General features: G+C 46.0%; 2 protein-coding genes across 2 annotated transcripts in view; both read left to right on the forward strand.

Moving 5' to 3' along the window:
* Positions 1 to 23,906, forward strand: part of COPRS (coordinator of PRMT5 and differentiation stimulator) — a 175,753-nt gene that overhangs the window by 123,693 nt on the left and 28,154 nt on the right. The window lies entirely within an intron of this gene.
* Positions 1 to 23,906, forward strand: part of LOC308180122 (uncharacterized protein) — a gene marked incomplete at its 5' end in the record, with an annotated part of 41,719 nt that overhangs the window by 10,895 nt on the left and 6,918 nt on the right. The window contains 3 exons of the mRNA XM_080561285.1: positions 1,210 to 1,363; positions 11,381 to 11,509; positions 12,137 to 12,237. Of these exons, the coding sequence (XP_080417411.1) occupies positions 1,210 to 1,363; positions 11,381 to 11,509; positions 12,137 to 12,237 (384 nt within the window). The remainder of the gene's footprint in view (positions 1 to 1,209; positions 1,364 to 11,380; positions 11,510 to 12,136; positions 12,238 to 23,906) is intronic.

Raw genomic sequence — 23,906 nt, forward strand, 5'->3', positions numbered from 1 at the left:
TCAGCAGGGCTTCCTGCTAGCTTTTAGAATATCAAAATGTGCTTACTAACACTTGTGTTGTTTAAAACTTGAAACAAAACTTCTTTGCTGCACTCTCTCCTCTCCCTTTGTGTTCCCTGACTTCTGAACGTAGCTGTGCCTTCCAGCAGCTCGCGTGGCTCAGCACAAAGGCGTGGGTTCACTCAGCTGCTGGGCTGCTCTGGCGGTGCTGCTTCGGGAAATAAAAGGAGAGAAGAGGTTGTCATGAGAAAGCCCAGACTGCAAGCAGGAGCAAGGAATGTAGATCCAGTTTTATAATTAACAGTCTGATGAGCTCCAGCTTTCCCTTGCAAAATAAGAGATTTGTTGCCTTCTCTGTAAAGCAGTTGGGAGTTTGGAAGGTTCCTGGGAAGCCCGGCAATTTGGGAGGTGTGGGCTCAGGAGCTAACTCCGAAACCATGCCAGCTCATCTCCTGCAAAAATCCTTATGGAAAGGAATAAAAAGCTGAAGGCCCAGAGAGCTGTTATCTGGTATGTCCTTTTGTCAGCTGATGTCAGAAATTTTACTTGTATAATTTGCTAATATACATTTTATATGCTGTAGATTTGTGAGCACAAATGACTTTTTCTAACATGGAGAGGTCAGTTACTTGTATTCCTGGCATCAGCTTGGCCTTCCATGTCAGTCTGCCCTGGAAGGCTTTAAAAGTCACTGTGTTCTCCCTGCTCTCTATCAAGCCTGAATTTCCAGTCAGGAAAAAGTGTTCTTGTGGGCAAAGTCCAAAGAGTTACAGCTTTATTTACAGTTTAGTGACCACCTACATCAGTGTAGCTCATCACTAGCAGTGCCTTGGGCATGTTTCCACTTTATAGCTTCGTGAGGCTGTTTACAGCGTTGTCAACAGAAGAAATAAAGGACCAGGCTGGAACTATGGTCCCATTAAAATCGATGGCAAAACTCCCACGGACTTCAGTGGAGCAGCATTTCACTTAGTACTTCACGTGAGGAGCATGTGTTTTATTGTCACCTTGATCTCTGCTTGTTCAGCTTCTTTTTTCAAAGCATATTTGGTCCATGGGCAGCTTCATGGGCTCTGGCAGTACCTGAGGTACCTTTTCTGTACTGATAAATTGCAGGTCAGTTTGTCACATCTGTCACTCTTTTCTGTCTTCAGGTCACTGCTTTCCCTATGCCTCTTGGAACTTATTTTGCTTCCTTCTCTGTACTAGCTATACATCTGCAGCCATCCATGTAACCTGGAGAAGAGGAAGCAGCAAGGATGTCTGTGGACTTTCCCATGGCCACAGAAGAGGACCAGGATTTGAATTATGGACTGGGTCAGGTGCTGAAAGCAGTAGGCCTGCACTCATTCTGAGCCAGCAGGTCTGTGAGAATTCCCTAAATTAACAAATCGTCTAGTTCATTGAAGAAACGGATGCATCCTTCTGTTCCCTCCACACAGCAGCTTTCTTTGCCCTCCACCCAGCTAAGTTGTGAAATTCTGGGCAGATTGTATGTACATACACCGACCATGCCTGCTATATAAAGATACACACATATGCATACAGAAACCCCACGCACGAGCATGTACCTCACATGGTACACGGCTTTGGTAATATTTCCAGCGATTAATCTCCCTGTTTCTGAGTTTGTACAGATTCCTGTCTAATCTCCAGAAAGATTATTTCTTTCTATATCCTGAGTGCCAGTGATATGCAAAGGCCAAATTGCATTGCATGCTGCCCTTTGGGAAGAGGCTCCTGCTTAAAAGCCTTCCAGGTCTTGGCTATCACAGGAGACTATATTTGGAAGGATGGGAAAGCAACACGAGAGGCACATGGAGCAAAAGCTGTGAGCATCAGCAGTTTACTACAAGTAAACAGTTTCACTTCTCTAGGTGTTGTGTTCACCAGTCTTGTAAACAGGATCTGAGTACAGTAAGATAACAAAGCAGTAGCCCTAACCTATCCTGTTCCTTCGCAGTTTGAGTTAAAAACTGCCAACAGGCTCGTGCCAACTGTTGTTTCATCCCTCTGTGAATCACCATTGCAATATTTAAGTTGTCCCTGCAGAACCTTTTGCTTTGCTGGAAACAAAAAATCACCAACCTCACTTCGCGCTCTTGCAGGGATTTACAAAAGGACTTAGTTGTGTGGATATTACAAATCACTCCAGAACTGTCCTCTGCATTTTGGAGAAGAGGATATTTCTGTCCTTTTTTTTTTATCCCGGTCATTGAGAGGCAGACAGTGCTGGCTGCTGTTTCTGCTGTCCTGTTTAGAAGAGAGCTGTGTGATCTGGAAACTGATGATGCAGTCTTGTCTGATAGCATCGGCTTTCCCTGAATAATTGTGGACATTCCCACCTCTCCACTCATCCCTCCAAGCACCTTGGAGTCATAAATCGCAATGCTAGAGCAAATGGAGTCATGCTTAGGGAATGATCTCCCCGCTCAAGGTGAATCCTGATACCTGACGTGTGAGAAGACCAGGCACATGCTAAGAATTCCTTGCTAATTTAGGTTGCTAGTTCATCAAAAACATCCTCCCAAACACGCACAGGATGTATTAAGTTATGGTGTAGTAAGCGATCAGCTTGTCATACTGACATTTCTGCTCCTTGCCAGAAAGTCCTGGACTTCATTATCTTTCTCAAGAAATGAGATCTGTTAGTGTCACCCTGCAATAAATTTGTGTAACTGGAAACCTCTCCCCAGGCATACAAACATAGGAGGACAACTGAGCATTGCTGTTCTCTGAAGACTGATATATAAATACATACTGGACTGACTAACATCATCTCTTCCCTGTTTCTGGTCGAATGAAGTCTTAGCTTCCAGATCTTCTTGTTTCTTGTTTGAGCCTTGGTCCAGTAACATTTTGGCATAGGCACACAGCGAGTTATGAATTGGGACTTAGCTTTTTGGGGCTATCAAATGAGGAGGTTTAATTGCGTGTAAGTTACTTTATGGTGTCACCTTGCCACTTAGGGTTCTACTTCGAAAGGCTCAGAAATGCCACCCAGCCTGCTGTGGCAGGGGAGGCTGGCAGGGGTGGCCCCGGCACGGTGTCGGGACACAGTCCCTGCACATGCTGTTGCCTTGGTGACTTACAGGCCCGAAATAAGAAGTACTTATAAATGAAACTTCCTGGGTGTTGTGATCCTGTCAGTAACATAGCAGATTAGTAGATTGCCAGAAAATCTGGAATCTCTAAGCCCTGTCATTGTCCCTGTACATGATCTCCAGCCTCTTCTGTTATGGCATTTTTGCCCCTCAAAAAAAAAAAAGGAAAAAAAAGAAAAAAAAAGTCATAAGTCATTAACATGTCTAAGAAGACAACTCAAGAGAAACCTTGTTTTCCTTTAGAAAGTCCTGAAATGACATATTTTAACTTTTTTTTTGGTTTTCAAAAACACTGCCCTTCTTCCCAGCTATTATTAAGGTGGTGACTGAATGATTTTAAATTATGAAAATCTAGTTTTGAATAAAAAAAAAAGATTTTCCTTATATATTAAGTAAAATTTGCCCTTTTGTAATGAGGAAATACAGAGACAGCTGTTACAAGAAGTCATGGCAGAAGCACAGAGGACTCCCGTTAGCCCTGCCACTGCAGTATTTGAACCAAACAAGAAAACCGAACGTAGGCTGGAAGATGCACAGCAACCCCAAAAGTGCCAGTTTCCCACCAGATACAAATGTTGTCAGGAATCACCAGAGCAGGTAGATGCCAGTGATGGTAAAACTCTTCACAGTCCTTACATTGTCCCCTTGAGTTCCCAGCAGCAGCACAGAGCAGTGTGATAGCTCCAAGTGCACAACGGGCTGATCGGTGCGGTGTCAATAGAAATGAAGTGCGATGTTACGCCACGCGGCGTATGGCTGGGAGTCATTTTGGTAGGGCTAGAGAGGAGCATCCAGGCTGATCTCCTGCTGATGTTATTATGGGCCAATAATTTCTTGCAGTTGATGAAACTAGTAGCAAGGATTCTCATGGTGCAATCATTTTGCATAGTCACTAATGGTAGCTTTAAAAGGCAGTGCAATAGATAGTCGTTTACCAGGAACCAGATGCTCTTGGACGTTCTTAGGAGGCTAATTTTGGGGGTGATTTCAAAATGTTTTGGGTAAATTTCACCGTCTGTTATAAGTATTCATAAGGAAAATCCGTATAAATAGTCTTCTGAGGTCATGCTGGTCTGTATTCTGTTTTATCTGGTTTCATACCAAGGCACTGGCCCACACAATTGCCTCTTATTTGCAGTCTTGGCTCATTAAGGTGATAATTTGATAAAGCAGGTTATTGTCTTTACCTTGAGGGATCTCTTCTGGGTTGATATATTGATGTTGTGGACAGACCTGTCAATATGCTCCTCTGTTCTCAGCAAGTGCTGCGGCACGTCCCTGCCGTGATTTATGGGCCTCACCTTGCGCACAGCCTGCCAGCCCCGGGCACCGCCTCTGCGCATGGCAGAGGTGCTCAGGGTGTGTCTCACGGAGAAAATGGGGATGGGGCACGCTGAAAAGTTTGGGGAGGGTTTCTGAGAAGACCCTCAGTGGCAGTGTCTCCCTGACTCCTCTCATGAGCTGCTAGGAGCTCAGGGAGGAGTTTGTTCAGCTCCTCAGAGGAAGAGCAACTGGTTGAGGAGGTCACAGAGGTCTGTGAGGACATCCGGGATAAGTTTCCCTCGGGGAGAAGTCAAGACAATGCACAGAGAGTAGAGAGGAGTTATTTCACCCTGACAGCAGGACAGGGGCTTGGCTGGCACCAAGCAGCTGCTTCAAGGCCCAGTTTGTTCCTCAAGTGCCTTGAAGCGGCCCAAGGGGTGGGAACGGCTTCATCCCAGCAGTCCTGCATGGGGTGTGCGTCCCCCTGCAGGGGCACAGCAGGAGTCAGAGCCATCCCTAAAGGAGCAGATGGTGATGGTAAAGGTGGGAGCTGTGCAGGCAGTGGGGATGCCAGGCAGGGCTCTTCTGGGAGCACCTGCAGGGCAGGTATCTGCACGGAAGCTCTTGTCCCATCATGTTCTCTTGCCTGTTTGAGAAACCTGCATGTAAGCCTGCCCAGCGCTTAGAACAGTAGTTTTCACACAAGTCTGACTTGGAGATTAATTAGTAGCATACAACATATGTTGTATATTACTGGCAAAAGTATTTTTGGAGACAGAATGCTGATAAACATCTATTTCTGGGGAGAGGAGCAGAAATAGTCTCTGTGAGCTCGGGCCGTATTGCAGTGTACCAGAGCAGGTACATTGGGAAAGGCAGAACTACACCAACGCAGCCCTGTGCCCGAGAGCTCTTGCACAGAAACTTGATGGCGAAACATCACCTGTTCCTCCCTGATGATAAAAAGACAAGATAAATAATTAATAAGTATCCCAGTCTCCATGTGACTGCTAAATAGTTTTCAGTTAGACATTATGTAAATTTGAAGTGATTTTTTACTGGTCGTGCATAATAAAATAACTGTGGTGATTAATTTTTCATCCTCAAAGTTTAGTTAAGATCATTCAGGGGTTTGGGCTGTTACACCATCCTATAATCACAGCCCAAGCCACTGAAAAATAACTGCCTGGCTTTCAGATAGATGATGATTTGCTGGGGGAGGAGATCTTACTCACAAATACTCACCCAAGTTGTCCAAATCAGGAGGGCCATTTGGTCTTCTGGACACTGAGATGATATGCACTGGTTATTAATATATGCAATTAAATGTGTGCTTTGGGGGATTTAATTTCTGGGGTGGACTCATTCCATCCTCCATACTCCTGTATAACTCATTGTGGAATAAATGGAGGTTCTGGGTTAGCCTAACCCACCCTTAAAGCCAAAGAAACTAAACTGTCCAAAGGGATAAAGTAAATAGTATCAGGTCACGTTTTGTTCCAGAATAAATGTGTCCAGGTGTGGCATTTTACAGGAATAGCCGTGCTCTGAGTGCACATCCTCTTAGTCTGAATCACTTCTCAGGCTTAGACAAGCCTGTGTTTCCCAGTCCCAGCCCTGCAAGATGCACAGGGCAGTGCTGAGTGCGGTTGCTGTAATTGCACCTTCTGCAGAGATATTAGCGCTCCTCCAAACTCTGGTGGGTCCAACACCAGGGAGCTGCTTTAGTTCATAAGAAGTTTTCAAAGCGTTGAGCAAAAGTAGCAGCATGCTGATATCCTGGGGAAAAAAAATGCTGGGAAACTGTGTCCTGCACGGTTATTCCTGGGATACCTGCTGTTCTCTTTGGTTTCTCTCGATGCTTTTCATGTGACTGGGCTGTGCTCACTGACAGCTTTGCCCCACAAGTTGGTGCAAGCCTGCAGGATGTGTCAGTACACAGGATGGACCCTGACTCATGGGGAAAGCATGTATGGAAAACGTTGCCATACTCCTGCAAATGCTTGTTTTTCTTTTCTGTGAGATTTTTTTTTTCCATTTTAAATAAATCAAGAGTTTAGCAATAAAAGGTAATGCTGAAAGGAAACGGTGCAGGTGAGCCCTGTAGAATTTCAGGCTGCATTTATGAACAGAAACCCTTTTCAGGAGAGTCAACTGGGTTTGAAAAAAAAAAAACAAAGTGGCAGGTAGCTTCTCTGCTGCCCAGGAGGTGAGAGTAGAGTGGCTATCTTGCTAAACTAAACCTCCTTTGTTACTCTTGCTGTTCCAGAGTTACAAAATACCAAGAAGATGCTACTCTGGAGTACCTATTTCTAAATCCTGCAGTTTTATTCTGAAACAAAGAGTGTCTCTGTTCCAATTCCGTCGTAACCTGAGGAGGAATTCGGTGATAACTGTTGTGCTTTAAATTCACACCTTGTGATACTCCCATTTGTCAATGACAGGCAAATTCTATTTTTTTCTTCTAGTTTCATTGCTGTAAATCCAGAATAACCCTGTTGAGATGAGCCAGTAGTTTTCAGTAACAGCTACGAAATGTGTCATTTCAAAGGAATGACTCTGGATTTTACCACGCAAATCTGGCCCACAGTGTGTGAAAAGAGAAAGTCTGAGTTAAGCAGACCAAACCACTCCCTTGACTGAAACATCTTCAGAAGCTCTGCAGTAATGCGATAGGCAGCAGTTCTCACTACAGTGTCAGGAAGAACTGAACATCAAGGGAATAATTAACATCTAATTTAGCTGTGAGACCAGGATCTAGGTGGGTTCCTGCATTAAATAATTGCTTCCAGAGCCTGGGAAGGTTGGGGCTGCTCACTCTGCTCTGTGAGGCTGGTGCCCGTCTCCCCGAGCTCTTTTACAGCAGAGAATGCAGGCTCCATCCCACGGTGCTTTTGAGGACTGGGTGCTGTGAATGTCGTAAGGAGCCCCAGTCTTTTTCTGGCATTAAAGGAAATGCAGGGATATAAGCACACCTCAACACCCAGGCATCTTGCCTAAACATTGGTACAAAAAATCACTTTAAGCTTGTCATATTTTTTGTCAAAGCCTAGAATCTCAGCGTAATCCTCCTCAGAAATCCATCAGAGGCTTGTTGGAGAAAATGTCCAACTCCTAGACAGGTCTTTTCTGTAAAAATGGGATTTGCTCTGCCATGTTCATGGTGACTAATTGCTACATTATGCAAGTCTGGGTATTAATGCACAATGGGGCACTGGGGCCTTCTGTGCCAAGTGGCTGTTTGCAGTGCTCCCGTCACCAGCCATCACCTCGCAGCCCCACCACAAAATCAGGGGGTCAGGATTTTACATCCCCACCCTGGAGCTCTGCGGAACTGTAGGAAGAGTGAGGTGTGCGTCCTTCTGTTTGGAAGAGGTCCTTGTTGTAGCTCCCCGGGGCAGGGACAGGTGGGGGCTTGAGCTCCTGCCATGCTCGAGGCTGCCTTCATGGCCCCCTCCTGTCCCAGGCCCCTTCTGCTTCCCTGCACGGCTCAGCCCCAGCAGCTTTGGCTTTCCCTGGCGCTTGGCTCCTCCCCAGGAAGAGGTCTCAGTTTCAATACTTCAGGTTTTTAAATCCTAGATACAGATGCTGGCTTTGATACATGGTCATTTATTGCCACCTGAAACACCGTTTTGATTTCCACAGCCTCTTGCTGAGCCTCCTCGCTCCCTGCCATGGCAGGTAAAGCTTGGAGGAGGGATGGAGGCAGCGAGTTCTTGCTAGCTGCGTGGCCTCCACAGCCTGTTTGCAGGCAACTGCTCCTTAACTTCTCTTGTTGACTTCCCGGTCCCTTTGTTCAGCCTTTTAAATTTTCCTTTATTGTTTTAGGCTGTCTGCAAATATATTTGTTTTTCTTCCAAAAAGCCTTCGCTTGCTCAATTAGCAAGAGAGCTCTTTGCAGAGAGCGCCGTGGCTGTGGTGCTGCCATCGCTAAGTGCTTCTGGAGCGCTGGCTCCTCCCTAGAGAGGTCTACCCTTGCAGTCCTTGCGCTGTCTGTTGCTGTACATCTTACTGAAATATCGCCGCACGGTGTCTTGCAGAAAAGGAGCTTTTGTGGCACAGGGGTTTAGACATGTTGCCACGAATCAGGCCAGTCCGGATGGGCTCCAGCCAAGATCTTAACTGCAACTTTTGCTCCCTGCCCTATTGGGTCAGTAGTGTGTCCTCCCTGCACATGGGCTCTTTCACCATCCAGAGTTTTATTTGCTTTTGTCTTACTTAATGGTTCTGCCACTTTGTTTGGAGCAGAGGTTATGAGGATACAAGTCAAACCTCTCACATGCTGCGAGAGAAGGGTGGGTGCTGCCTGCTGCAATGCTGCAAATAACTCCAGTGTCTGCGTGCCAGCCACCCCAACAGACCAAAGGCTGGGAGACCAGCGCTCAGCTGGGACATGCACACAGCCTGCACGGTGCAGGAGCGTCTGGAAACGGCCTGGGTCTGGAAGGCACCTCCCTGCCTGTCCCGGGGCAGTCCCTGTGCTGTCCCCAGCGAGCCCCGTGCCCTTCTCCAGCCCCAGGCAGCGGAGGACGGGCTCCCTTCGGCCGGAGCAGATCCGCAGAGTGCTGCCCTCCTTCCTCCTGAGCACCCTGGTAGGAAACCTCGCCAAAGAGGCTGCAGAAGCCTCTGCCACTCCATCTGCATTCAGTCTTCGTCTGAACACAGGATAAAGAATTTCTCCTCTCAGGGGGATTGTGGCACTTTGTGTTGCTATTTTCCCTGTTTTTGCAGTCTGTTTAAATTGTGGGTTTGCCCTTAGAAGCCGGGGGCTAAAGCCTAGTAGAAAACTGTTTACAATGCTGCTTGCAAAATCTTTGTAGAGTTCAGAGGCTGTTTCAGCAAGACATTCCTGAACAGTTCTTTGCTTTATGTTGGCCCCAAACAATTCCCTTACCCACTCTGGGTGCTACTGCATGAGAGCTCAGGCTGGGCCAGCAGACCTGCAGTGTTTCAGGCTCTTTAGCCACCACATGCAAGTGAATGTCACAACTGTGAGTGCAGGTAAATATTAGGGCAGCTTCTGGAGCCTTGCAGCCTGGCTGACCTGCTTTGGCTAAAAGTTGGGCAGGATCTTGCTTTGCTCTTGCATAGGAAGCTGGCGTTACGACCGCATTCCCGAGGCCCATGTCTCACAAGATCCTGTGAGCTCCCTTGAAGACCCTGCCCTATGTGGGTGGGAGGGCTCGTGGGCTCGCTCCCAGCACAGGGCTGACTTTTGCCCTTGCTGGAGCCAGGGAGTTGTAGGAGCTGGAAATTTGCTTTGTGTGATTGATCGCATCTGTATGGCACATAGCACTGCGTTGCGAAACGGCCCTTTTATGTGTCAGACTGACTTGCAGTGTGACCTGATGTAAATGTAAGGGTATATTTAAGGAACAACTGAAATTTACAAAAAACAGTTCTACTTTTTTTTTTTTCCTTAGAGCAAAAGGCCCTTGTCAGCTGATGGGAATGGTGCACGGCATCCTTCAGGGGAAATGGGGACCCTCATGACGGCCGTGGGCATGGGGGCTGTGCTGTTAGCTGCCAAAACACTCCACCCCACTGCTCCAAGGTGAACCTGTCCGGCTCACGTCTGGGTGATTTGATGAAGAGGCTGAGGACACAGCCCTGCCTTTCCCTGCTTTGCTGCACCCCACTGTGTGATCTCAGGCAAGTCTGCGTGAGAGCCACCACAAAGGCACTCAGGCCCCGAGCTCCAGGGTAGGTGCACGTCCTTCAAAACCTGGGTGACCTGTCAGTAGAAACTGGACATTTAAAACAGATCTGACCCTGCTTCTCCCTTTCCCATCTGCCTTTTGGTGTTTAGCTTGCACATACGGTTTGCCTTTGACTTTATTTACAGCACAAAGCGAGGTCTTTGCAATCCCACTAGAGCCATTAGGCACTTGCTAAGTATTAGCGCTGGGACTGTGGAACAGAGAGAACCGACGGTCTGGCTGGCTCAGGGCCTGCTGTGATTGCAGAAACGGAGTTACTGGGAGGGTGGGCTTTATCCCATCAACACCTCCCTATCGCCGCTGAAGCGATGCTACCCGTACATGTCAACACCAAAACATATCTCTGCTGCACACAGTCCATCTACTGGCAGCAAATGCCACAGAGAAAGATGCCCTTTAATTAATGCACTTCATAACAAATCATCTGAACATGGATCCGTCCCTGGAGGCAAGCACCCCTGTAGGTGCTGTAGGGCTGCCGGTGTAAGGCTCCTCCTGTGCACTGTGTGCAGGGCTGGGTCCTGAGCATTTCACTCTGGGTGGGAAATGAGTTTCTGGATGGCCAGTCTTAGACTGCATATCATATGTTTTTGTGAAGAAAAGAGTGTCTCTGGGTGTGATCTGGCGCTTTCTTGTGTGAGGCTCGTGACTGGGGATATGTCTGAGAGGCCCGTGCCAGTGCGGCAGTGCCACGACGGAGGTGCCAGGCCGCGTGCAGGGTGCGCCCCTGGCTGCACCCCGTGCACAGACTGAAAGCCAGCAACAGCAGCAAACCTAAGTGAAAGGGATAGAGAGGCCCAAAATGAGGTCAGAGTGGCCCTTATGTGTGAATTAGAGTGACTTTCCAGCCCTGCCTTCCCGTCACTCTCCAAGAAGCCTCCCAGCATGGAGGGGTGCAGCGGCTGCAGGCTGACAGTGATGAGAGGGTGAGGTGCGCCAGAGAGCATTTCCCTTCCTTGGTAAATCATGAAAAAGGGAAGGGAAAAGGACCTTGTGCTCAACTCTTGGTGTTAAAATGAATTCACAAGTGTCTCAGAAAGCTGAAAACAGCCATTCCTGGAGTGGTGAGCAGCGTGCCCTGCTCTGCACAGGATTTAGTGCTTCTCTTAGCACAGCGAAAACTGGCTCCACGCACCTCAGGCAGAGCCAAGGCGAAGTACTTGGCACCCGCGTTTGTTAGTGCGTTACCTCTGAGTTCTGCCTCGGGTTGGGCTGAAGAAGACAGATGATCCATCATCTACTGCTTGTTTGTCTAGCCCTGCTGACTTCAGTGAAATGCTTTTGTTTTACCAGGGAAGCTTGAGCACTTCATATGCGAGCCCATCCCATGAACTTGAAGGCTGTGGGCACTGGGTGGGAATCAGTCCCAGCCCTTCACAGGCTGCAGTCCCTGCAGGAGCCCTTGCTGTGCCACTGCAGAGGGTACGTTGCCTCTTTCTACCCTGTAACAACCATCTCATAACAGACAACTCTCCTGTACAGCTGTGGTAACTCCACGTGACTCTTGTATACAAAACCACAACAGCACAAACTCCCCTAGTGCAGCTCACATCCCCCAGTGAGTCCCAGCCATGCAGCTTGGGTAAGTCGAGCACACACTGATATCTGGCCATTGCCTTTTCTTTAAGCAAGTGCATGTATGGCTTTGTCCCCGAGAGCCAAAGCTGCACGTGGATCCGCAGGGTGAGACCTGCCATTGGGCACTGCAAGTACCAGAAGAGCAGTCAGACCAGCAAATTTCAGTGTAAGAGCTAGGCAAAAAAACTGGGGAGAAGTGGTGTTTGTTTTGGATTGATCAGAAACAAGTTTTTTTCAGTGCTTTCTGGAAACAAACAAACAAACAAACAAAACAACAAAAAAATAAAAACCCTGCTAAAGGAAATTGTATTTTAGTTTGAAGCAAATATTTCATTTTATTTTGAAATGCTCTTTTAGTTTTCAAACTTTTTTGAGTTTCATTTTGACATGAAAAGTTGAAATGTTTTGTTTTGCAAATGTCAGAGCAAAATAGTTCAACCTCTTGATAATTTTCCCTTTTTTCTAAACCAGAGCCAACTGTTGCAGATCCCACCCTGGTGGTCTGTCATCACACCTTGCCCCTGGGACGAGGGTCTGCAAGAGGGTGCTGGTTCCCTGATCCTGACACAGAGGTAACTGCATCCCAGAGCACACCAAGTTCTGGAAATTTGGGTTGAGAAGGCTCTTTGGGGCTTCAGCGTTCAGAGACACTTGCAAGTTAAGGCCAGGATACTGAGGGCCCTGAAACCACTGGGGAGATGTCTACTTCAGTTTCCCCATGGGTTGGCCAGGGTGAGCATGCATGTGAAAAAGTGAGGCACTGACCGTCTGCTTGCGTTTTCTGCCAATAATGAATTACAAGCTTGTTTCAAAATGACATTTAGAAGTGCTGGAAGGAATTATTTTCACAGCTCAGGGAAGCAATTCGGTTTGGTAGCAGAAAGCCTGTCAAATTGTAAGCCAAAAAGTGGGGATTTTCCAAGGGAAGTAAAGACAAGCAACCGTACGTGTTTGGGTCAGTCTTAGCTTCTGCTTATTTCTCTGAATATCTCAGTGGTGAGAGTTAATAGGGATAAGGATGTGTCAGCCCTATGCCAGGTAGTGGATTTCAGCCTACAGCAGCACCAGCTTTTGCAATTTTACCACAGATTTTGTTACAGTTGTTTTTCAAAGGTCTGGTTCCTCATATCCTGTAATTATGTGAGAGTTTCAACGTTCTTTAAAACTGGAGGTAAATTGTCAACTTTTCTGATTGTATAGAATAGCCTGAAAACAACCAAGAAATTTTGAAAGGAAGAAGGGCAAGTAGAGGAAGCCTGAAATTACTTGTCTTTGAATTCTCGAGATTTGTAAGGCAAACTCGTGATTTTGCGGCCTAGGACAGGCCTGCTAAATGTTTGGTATTGGCAATGATGTGTTTATTTTCCACACTTGGATTCTGTATGGCTTTATACACTTTATGAAAAATGCAGTATTTTAAGTTATTTTTTAAAAGGAAGCAGATCGTTTTGCTGGATGATCTCCAAACCAGACTGTAACATACAATAAAAATTCTATAGTGCACTGTAACAGACTACAAAAGGCTAAGATGTTACTTTACCAGCACAAAAACCAGGCATATTACAGAGGAAGAGAATTATATGGTATATTGCTTGTACTTATGGACAAAAGAAAATGAAAAAATATATACTGTGTGTGTATACTGCATATAGAAATTACAGAACAAAATTTAATTAGATCTTTATACATAAAATCCACATATGCTGATTTATGATATATGTATTTCTCAGCCTTTGAAATGATGACTGCCTTCACTTTGAAACCCAGTCATTTGCAGACATCAGGTCTGTAATTCAGGAACTGTCACAACCAGAAGTTTGTGGATCTGAGTCTGGCAAATGCCAGTCCCAGCATATCTCTGTTTCAAAGGCAAATGCTAGGATTCCCGGTGAAGGAGGCAGGGGAGGCATGCTGCAAAAGGCATCTATAACTTTTTTTTTTTTTTTTCCAATGTGTAATTTTAAAGATTAAATTGCTTGTTCTGGTCATTAAAAAACAACAACAGTGTAATGCATAGTTGTAACTAAAGAGAAAATGTATAATCTTTATAGGCTCCATCTAAATGTTCCTCTCCCTAAAGGGAAAGTTTCGTGCTGCATTTGCAAAAGGTATGTGATTAGTACCCAAATCGTGAGTGAGGACTAAAAGCAACTGGAACACAGGCCTTTCTCGTGTGAAACAGGGAACACATGACTGGATCAAGACCTAGCTAAACATGCATATTAAAGGCTAGACTGTGATGCCTTTACTCACACTTACGAAGTGTCAGTCTTCCTGGATCACAGCGATATACCACAGACTTCCACTTCTTTGCCCCACTGCTGAGAGCAAGTTACAAACCAGGTTTCCTCTGCTCCTCTAAGCACCTTTGGAGGTTAGTGCCTAAATGACTCCTGAGAACAGGAATTCAAGCATGATTTCTTGATGTGGTTTGAGCCGCATTATTGTTTGCTGCTGCTGAAAGAGGGAGATCCTGTTCTTCCATCTTCCTCCCACCTTCTGGCCATGTATTCCTGTCAGTCGAGCTGTGTCACTCAGATCAGTGGAAGGGCTACATGGTCCTCATGTGAAGTCCTCAGCTTGTGCATGGACGCCTTGGCTGCTGAACACAGTGCAGCACATGCTTTCCTGAGTACCGCTTCTTCCTTTCTGCACAGTGCCAGAGTTGCCTCCAGCTGCCACAAAGGGTCTGCAGGAAATAACTATACAAGTACTAGCCCCTAGCCAAGCAGGGATGTTATGTGGTTGGTCTTGATCAAAGCCTCGGAGGAACGTTGTGGGAGAGGGTGAAGCTGAGCATCAGGATTTCCTTTTACCCCTCTAAAACTGAATCTAGTTCAAAAGAAAATGTCTGTTCCAGTTACAGAAATAGGGGCTCAACTAGAGACAAAACAAGAGCTAATAGAGTTTTTAGCCACATCTGACTGGAGGTAAAATTTGATTTTAAACTTTAAAGTAGAATCCATAAAGAACTAAGGCATGCAGCAGGAGTCTCGCTGGAGGGTGCATTCTGCTGCTGACCAAAACAAGCCAGCAACAACTGATTTTGACTTCAAAGAAAGAAATTCATGTTTGCAACTGGTTTAGCATCTGCCATGGGAGATGTAAAAGGTTGTAATGGGTGAGTAGATTACTTTTGCATCTAATCCTAAAGACAGGTTTATTTAATCTCTTGTGAAGATTGGTTTGTGTCTTTTACTATGGAGCTTTCACGTCATATGGCCCAGCTTTCCTCTCCAAGTTAAGTAGGTAGAGGTTGAATGATGCAGCTCTCCCAGAGCAGGAATATCACTAGTTGATGGCTCTGTCTCAGTGATATTGAAAACAGACATCAAGGCGCTTTTCACTAACACATTCCATCAATGCTAGAGACTTGTCACGCAGGGAGCAAACACTGAGAGGAGCAAAGGAAGCATTTACAATTTGCTGCCGTGAAAGGAGACAAGATAAATCAATAGGAACTAAATTAGCACAGCCAGCGGCCCTCACACCTACTTTGGAAACTCTATTAAAATCCATGGCCTAGAATTTGCAGGAGGGATTATATGCATGAAGAGTGAGTCAAGATTTTAGAGTGAGCTAATGTAAGTGACACCCACTTCTCAAACTGCCTGAAAACACGTACTGCCAGAATGAGCTGCCAAAGACTGGAGTTCTAGTAAGTATTTGCTGGCTGTCATTGGCCTCAGATAAATACATTGGGAGGGGAATCGTGGAGGAGTCAATCAAAAGATAACACTCAGCAAAGCTCAGTTGCTTGCATAACACAAGGAGTCTTCAGTTTTAAGTAAGGCTGAACATATGTCTCTGTTCGTGGGCATCTTCAGAAGCACGATGGCCCATTCAGAATCCAAAGAGAGAGATCTGAGAACAGCACACAGGAACGAGGTCTGACAAGTACCTCGTGTGATGGAGTTGATTGTGTTACTGTGCTGCTCTTGGTTGACCTTTTTAATTCAGCTGAAACGATATCTTTCCTAGGCTTTTGCTGAACGTTGCAGATTTATGACAGTATCCCACTGATACACTGAGGCACAAGAAGACCTGTTAAAAGTCAAGTTGAGGTAATTAGTCTTGCAGAAATCTGTTTATTGGTGTAGTGAGTGTGGCATTTCCAGGAAGCATCCAGTGTCTGTGTGCTGTGCAGTTGGTCTGCACACACACGATAATTATTGTAGAAGCACAGAGCTGGCTCCAATCTCCCAGGGTCACACGTGTGTTCTAGAGTCCATCCCTGTTTATGTGGCAAATTGAGGATTTCCCGAAGTCCAACAATTGCTGCTCCCAGGCCGGCTGCTGGACATCCAGGAATCCTGGACAGATGTATAGAGCCCTCTACTTCTGCCAGGCAGAACTTGTAGGAGAAAAAAGTATCCAAGAAAATCTGAACAGGCAGCTCTTCGCAAAGAAAATACCACTGTCAGCACATTCAGTCCTGTCTCCCAGCCTCTTACTGGTTCAGGGCACCTTCAGCAGAATTTCCTGCTTTTCTGGTAGTGACGGTAGCATGATGGTAAAGCCCACGGTGAAGGAAAAGGAAGACATCTGTCACTGAAATGCTCTGGGCTTGCAGGAGAAGAAAGGCTGCATCAGGACTGGCAGCACAGCAGTGGATTTTTCAGCTCTGCCCCTTTCCAGAGCTTCCTATGGAAATTGGTACATTCAGGCCCTGGGTCTGTGCTACGAAAGGCTACAGACCTCACAGTCACTTACCCAGCGCCTGCCAGAGGAACTGCAGGGATGAACTAGTCTGGTCCTGCACCGCTTGGCAGCCTTTTGTGGAAGAACACGGGCTTCATGCAAGAGCAGAAAGGCACCACCTGGTAGTTAAATGGCAACTCAAAGTTGTCAAAGTAGGTAAAGAACAGGGGGTTCTGCCAGCCTCGGTGGTGTGCTTCAGCTTCATTTACATTTCTAAAGTGTGTTGAGCTCTTCACTCAGGAGCTGCTATAGAAACACAAGACATTAATAGCATGGAATATACACTAAAGAACAACCAGTGTACAACACATGTAGTCTATGCAGGAAGAGAACTCTGTGCATGCTCTGCAGTTGTGTGGGTCTTAAGCATGCATTAAATTGCAGCAACTAAAGGTGATAGAGTATAGACCATAAACTTGAATTCCAGTGCAAAAGTGTCAGGGCAGAGATGGGACCAGCATGATTAAATAGGAAAAGTGATTTTAAGAGCCTCTGTTTTGGTGAGAGAGATTTCAGAATTGCTTTTCAAAGGTTGGCTACACAACGTTTTCAGAATACCAGGCGCCAGGATTGCTCTTCTCTTTTGTAAACCCCCTGATGTTTCTTGTGCATTGGCACTGCACCTCACTGGGGGGGACTTTGTTTCACAACGGGATATTTGGGCACTGTGGTAATGGGAACCAGGCAAAATTCAGGAGGACTTTCATGCTGAATCACAGCTTATCTTTTGCATAGCAGAAGGGAGGATTCCAGGTCTTTTCTTCTTTTTACCTTTAAGAGATTTATGGCAAACATTTTCTAAAAAGATCAAAGGGAAAGAAGCACCCATCCTCCCTATATTTTCTGCCTTTCCTACTACAACTGGGAGATAGTTTGTGTGGAAGTGGTTAGGTTAGGTTAGCTGTGCTGGTGTCTGTTGTGTGCACGCTGGAAATGGGTTATGGCTGCCAGTGCCAAGTGGATGCTTGGGCACCACCCTAATGTACCAGATGTCTCCCAGGTAGCCCTTGTTTTTGCAGAGCAAGGATAATAAAGTGAAAGGTGGACTTGCAAGGGTACTCTGGAGGATTATTGGTGGGAAAGCTTGTCATTGCCCAGTGCTTACCCATGGGGTGTCTGCTGTAATTGGACTGCTCTGTTGTGCAAAGTCTCTCTTATCCATTTTGGGGGACCTTGGGCTTGCGTGGGAGGTGAAGATGAGGAGTGTTGCTTTGATTAAGCCTTTAGGAGTTAAAATGCTTAAAAATGATTGCTAGGTACATTTAACATGGAACTGATTTTCTGTTCTGCCCCGTGCAGTTTGGTGGGGCTGGGAGAGCCTGCGGTGCTGGCAGTCTGCATCAGGTGAGTGCAAAGGACCCTGCAGGGCTTAAACTGATAGCTCAGGTCCTGCAGGCCTGGACCAGTGTCAGATCTTCCTACTCAAGCACACTTCTACAACACATCAGGTTCAGTGATAGTGTCTCGTGAACAAGGCACAGTATAAGCCAAGAACAGCTGATTTCCCATCCCAGCAGAAGAGTATTTTGGGGAAGGAGAGCTGGAAGGTGGTGAGAGGCCGTACCAGCTCTGGGGAGCACAGCAGAGGAGTTCCCTGGAGGGAGGTGGGGCAGAAAGTGCAGAAATGTCCGGGTGAGGCCCTGGCAGATGGTGGATGTGAGCAGTGCCAGGTGCCTGGTGCTGAGCCCAGCCTTGGGGAGTAGGGGGCAGGTGTCTGGGGGCTGGAGAGCAGGAGGTGGCAGGGAGCTGCCAGCACAGGACCTCCGCTCTGCTCGGCCTCCACCTGCGCCTCCCAGGTGCTGAGCATAGCCCAGAGGTGGATGAGGACTGAACTGTGCATTTAAAGAAACACACACTGTGCCCCTGCTGAGGGAAAAGTGGGCCGAGGAATGTCAGCCTCGTGCCTTGTTTCATCAAGGGCAGAAACCTTTCAAAAGGGAATGGACTTTATTAGGGCTCGAGGACACTTACTTAGGCAATGCTGGATTCCCAGGGCTATCTGCAAGCTTTTCCAATGGAGCCAGTAGAGACTTAGAGGAACTGAACACAAACAAGATGGGAAGGGACCATGAGGCAGACGCTTGGGGTGTGTGGGGCACCAGTGCCCCCCGTCCGGCTGCGCCCGCTGCCGCCTTCTGGCCACAGCTCAGCTCCAGCGCTCCGAGCCTGCTCCTTGGCGTTGGAGTGAGGGCACTTCTGCAGCTCGCCTGCATCCCACTTGTTACTAATGGCACACCTGATGCCAAATAGGAGTTTTTCCATTCCTAATCTGTAATTAACAAGGTTGTTAAAGTCATTCTCAGCTCTGCTGAAACCAAACAGAATTTTATATGACATATTGGGCAAAGGCGGTGTTTGAAGTAGTCTTTAATCTCAGTTCTGGTACTAAATCATATGTAAACAGTCACATTTTATCAGTTCAGCTACAAAGCAATTTATTTGTTAGTCTAATTTTAGTAACTCGTAGGTAATTCAATATCATTTGAAACAGGTTATATAGGAGGGAGCAGATCTAATTTTCCACCGGTAGAGCAGGTAAAGGAGTCCCTTGGTCCTGCCAAAGGCCCTCGCCTGTTTTCTGGATAGTTTCACTGATTTTAGAAAAGCTATTCCAAATGTGTGAAAAAGCCGAATGACTAGATGTGAGGCTTTGCAGGATCAAGGCCTGCCTTTGTGGATTTTTGGCAGTGTTGCTTGACATTGCATTGCATTTTTTTTTAAGTGCTAGTGTTGTATCTATTTTTACTGCATTGTGCAATTAGACTTTTAGGACAGAGCTGTAACTATTGAACATTTTGCTGAAAGTTTCTGTATCATGATGGAAGAGATAAGCAATATTTGCCTTTTAACCAGAGGAGAATATAATTGTGGTATCCCAGTCTCTGTGGCAAAGCATAATGAATGTTGGAGTTTTAGTGCAATTGCTTTCTGTTAGTGTGTTCACACAGTTCGACCATGTAAGCTTTTATCAGCCTAATTTATTTCATGGGCATCCAAAGGTGGGGGCAGTCCCCGTGAATATAAATTTTAGATTAGATTAGCCATTACTGTAGGACTTGACAATTTTCCTATTGGGAAAATTGTTCTATGCTGGAAATGTGAAAGATGCTGCCATGTGAAATCTTAAGAAGTGCAGAATATGAAGCTATCTCCCTTTGCACGAAGGCATTTTGAGATGATTTCTGAGCGAACATGACCGTAGTTCTACTGCTGCTTGGCACTAACAGCTGAAGTAGCTTACAGGAGAAAAGGGCTGAAAGCCGATAGGCAGTTATCTTACGTAAAGCTGAGCACTGTCCAGGAATATTTTACAAATCGAGTCTTTCCTTTCCTTACAGCACCTGGGGTTTCCAGGCGATTTTGATGGGAGAAGGGGACTCTCAACAGCCTTCTGTGAAGGCGTAGGGTTCTATTTCCTATTCCTGCTTCCAGCTAGACTTTTTAGAGTCTGCTTCCTAACAGCCTGACCATGCATGCCTTAACTCCTATTTAATAGGCAAGCCTCATTGTGTTGTGGGGGAATTTCACCCATAAGTGCCGATCTTTTGTTTTTCTATTGGGAAATTCAGACTGAATCAATGCCAAAGAAAGCTTAATTTTTTTCCCTGATTTTCTGCCCAGCATCTTGCATGCTTGAGTACTGGTCATACCCAGATCAGTATTAGCTCACGCTGGTAACTGAAATTTCCCCTCAAGGGATCCAAGTTGTGTGATCTAAAGTAGGAATGCCTTAATTTGGGTAGAATTGATCTAATCTGGGCTTCTGCAGCGTTTATAGCATCTGGACTGACTTCTTGGTCATGCATACCCCTGTCCTTTACAGAGGCAATCTTTATAGAAAACATTTCTTCCGCCCCCCACCCCCCTTCTTTTTTTTTTTCTTTTTTCAGTTCATCCAGCTAAAGCCATTCCATTACCTGCCTGACTTGCATGACTATATTTGGGGAGGATTTTAGTTTAAAATGCTTTAAAGAATACTCTGAAATCATAACCTACAAGGCTTTCACTTGGTTCACGTGGCTGGGAAATCTGGATACCAGGGCAGGAAAGGCCAATATGAAAAGAATAATGAGACTCAATCGACTGTGAAATCCTTCTAGGAACAGGTGTAATTGTGATCGTAAACATTTGTGGGATATTTTACTACCAGCTTTAATCTCTGCAGAGGGGAATATTTAGAAGTAGGAGAACAAATGTGAAAGTAACTTCAAAGACTGAGTTAAAAGATCAGGAACACAAACCTCAGGTCCATCCACCAAGCAGCCGAGCGGAGAGGGCTCTGCCGCTTTCTTTGATCCGTCGTTTTGCTCCAGGTCAGCACATCTGTGCCTCGAAGAGACCCCAAAGGAGGTCCACAGGGTGGTGGTCACCCCAGCCAGAGCCCTTTCCAGCATGACCTTGTATTTTCCCATTAGTCCCATTTCTTTAATAGGATAACACAAATTATGGAGCCAGTTGGTCACAAACCTGAGAACAGGAAAAATGAAGGACAAAATTTTGCAGCTGTGGCACTGCCTGCTAGAGAAGGCGGCGCTGGGTTGGAGTGGCTCTTTGTGGAGGGTGGGACTAAAAAAGTAGGTGAAAAAGGTCATATTTCCTCATGGCTGGTGGAGGGCACAGGGCTGTCCTTTAATGAATGCACAGGAAATGTAAAAGCAGGCAAGGGTCTGAGAACTGCGAAAGGAAGTTTGATACGGGTTGAAAGTCCTTCCTGTGCTTAGGGCCAGCATCAGAAGCAAAATGGCATTTACGTTCCCCTGGAGCTCGGGTTTGCACAGGTCCTTGCAAAGGCCACTTTGCCAGGTGGATTTTTCCCACTGCCTTTAAGGAAACACAACTCATTGGTGATTTCAAACAGGGAAAGCGAGAAGCTATAAAGACAAACATGTAGGAAGCGCTATGGAGTGATAAGGAAGCCAGAATGGTAAATCAAAGCCTAAAGAGGAAGGATATGAAAGGGCATGCAAGTATAAATCTTTCTAAACAGAGCAAGGAGCTGGTGAGGCCTTCAGAGGGCTGTGAATGGGGGTGAGTGAGTGGAGCTGCTGAATGAATTCCTTGACTTGATAAGCAAGGGGGAGCAGCAAAGGGTCACATACTGCAAGGACAGGGAAACAGTGTTTTTCTATGTGGGGAGAGAGAGAAGGCATATTATTTAGAAGTTTTATGTGTGCAACCCAAGTAGACAGTTGGGAAATTAAAACTATTAAAATTGACAAGTCACCAATTTTAGACTAACTGCAACCTACAGTTCCTGGCATTGGCTTCTGGCCTTCGTGTTTGAGAGGTCCCTGGGAGAGTGCTGCTGTCTGAGGAGGGAGACACAGGAAGCATTGTCTCCTTTTTTTTAAAAAGGAGTAAAACAACAACAATAATAATAAAAATAAATTAGGCAAGTTGAAGAGAAGATATAGTAAAATTTACTAAAAGGCAGGCACCGGGCAATGTTAAAGAGCCATTTGGCAGACAGCGAAGTGTCCCTCAGTACCCAGTGGTCTCACTTCTGAAATCTGTACATTGTACAGGCTGAAACAGCATTAAGAGTGCCCTGGGCTTGCACAGCACCAGCACCAAAGGCGTAGTTTTGGAACGAGCTTGGAGGTGTTCCTGCAGCACAGCCCTTCTGCAGAGCTGTGCCACACTGGGGCTGCTACTTGTCGCCAGCCGAAGCCGTGGCAGATGTTCATGGTGACAGGCGTTGTCCAGTTGGTGCTTCCAGCTGCCCTGACCTCGTGGGGCTAGTGCTCCCGCTGCTCTGATGTATTGGGTGTCATCAGGTCATCAGGAGCCATCTTGAGTGCTTTTCTTATGGTCAAAACCCTTGCTGTGGATTCAATCAAACTGCAGGATGTGAGCCTTCGGACAGACACACTTTCACCCACATCCAGCACACGTGGTGAGCTCTCATCCTGTAGCTGCTGTGCCAATGGCAGAGGACGTGGGGAAGGAAGGCCTTTGCCAGCTTATTTTAGCTAAGCCAGTGTTTTCCAGCTTTTTTTTTTTTTTTTTTAAATGTTTATGGAGCTCAAAACATTTGACACTGGAGGTTTGAACCCTTTTACAGGAAACCTAAACCTATTTACTACCTCCTAGCTCATGTAAATTCTGAGGTGCTTTTTACAGATCTATAGAAAGAGACTGTGTGCCTGAAGGGCCCATAGCTCAGCCCCCTGCTTTAATGAAGCTGTTGGTGCTCATAGCCTTTTGTTTTAATAAGCTATGTGACAGTGAAGACAAGCAAAGAGAGAAGGATGCAGTACTGCTAGCTCTTCTCACCTTCAAGAAATTAGGAATACTTTTAATTTAGACAAGAATTTCAATAGGGTTCCCAAGACTGATGTCCCACTAAAGAGCGGAGGCACAAGGCTCCTCTTGTGAGGTGTCACGTTACCCAGGAGACAGACTGAGCAACTGAGAAATTTTGCAAGTTTTTGAAAAAGAGATTTATATATAAATGTGTTACGGGAAAAAAATACCTCTGGTTATACACATGGTAATTCTTCTGTCTTACTTTGTTTGCTATCTTTCTTTCGTTATTGTTTTAAAAGATTTAAAGGAATTTAATTAAAAAGGCAGTTTAACTACCCTCTTTTTTTCCAGATAACAAACACTAAAATAAAATGAAGTGAAATATTGGATAGCCTGCTTTATACCCCTTTTAAAACCAAACACAAAAGCCAAATGAGATCATACGGTTTATTAGGCAAGATATTTCCAGTAAAGATGGGGAAGTGCTCCTGCCACTGTACAAGGAACTGCTGAACCTTTGTCTGGAAAGTCGCAGTCAGTTCCCATGAGCTGTCTTTGGGAAGGATAAGTCCCAGGAAGAACTCGGAAGATGACTGGAACAACAGGTGATGCTTGCAAGGAATAACCAAGAATGTGGGTCGTTCGGCGTAGCAGAGCTGAAGCGCGAGCACTGTCTTCTGTAGATGCAACGGAAGGTAGAATATTACATAAATGAAAGGAAATTGTTGGTCGTCAGAATGATATAAACTGTTGTGGAATACATTTACGCTGGAGGAGGGGTCTGGGCCTCAGAGCAACCTGGTTCTGCCAAACATTGCATTGGGACAGCAGGGCCAGGGTCCTGTTGCATAACCCATATATGAAAGGGATTGCACGTGATGCTGTGAAAACACAGTCTGGCTGCAGTGCTCATCTCCAGTCCCATATGCTCCTAGAATACCAATAATTTCTTCCACTAGTCTGGTATTCCGTAGGCAACTGTCTAGCTGTGATCTTCCAGAGATCCACAAGCAGGCTTTATTATTTAGGTTTTAGCTCAGCTATAATACATCATTTATAAAAAGTCCTGCCGTGCTAAGCTGCATTCAGTAGCATGGCAACATCCAGTGTATATATTTGGCTGTGCTCTGCTTTGTCTTTTGTTAGCTTTGATGTCAGCAGGTAAGTGATCAGAGGGGCCCAAGACCTGCCGGTGCTGGGATGCCTTGCGTAGAGGCTGTCTCAGCTTTACATCTTTTGCAGACCTGGTGCTGCCGCATTCCTCACCAGCACCCAGCACGCTGCTATCGAT

This window comes from Anser brachyrhynchus (genome assembly GCF_964034855.1).
Source record: "Anser brachyrhynchus genome assembly, chromosome: 18".
Classification (NCBI taxonomy): domain Eukaryota; kingdom Metazoa; phylum Chordata; class Aves; order Anseriformes; family Anatidae; genus Anser; species Anser brachyrhynchus.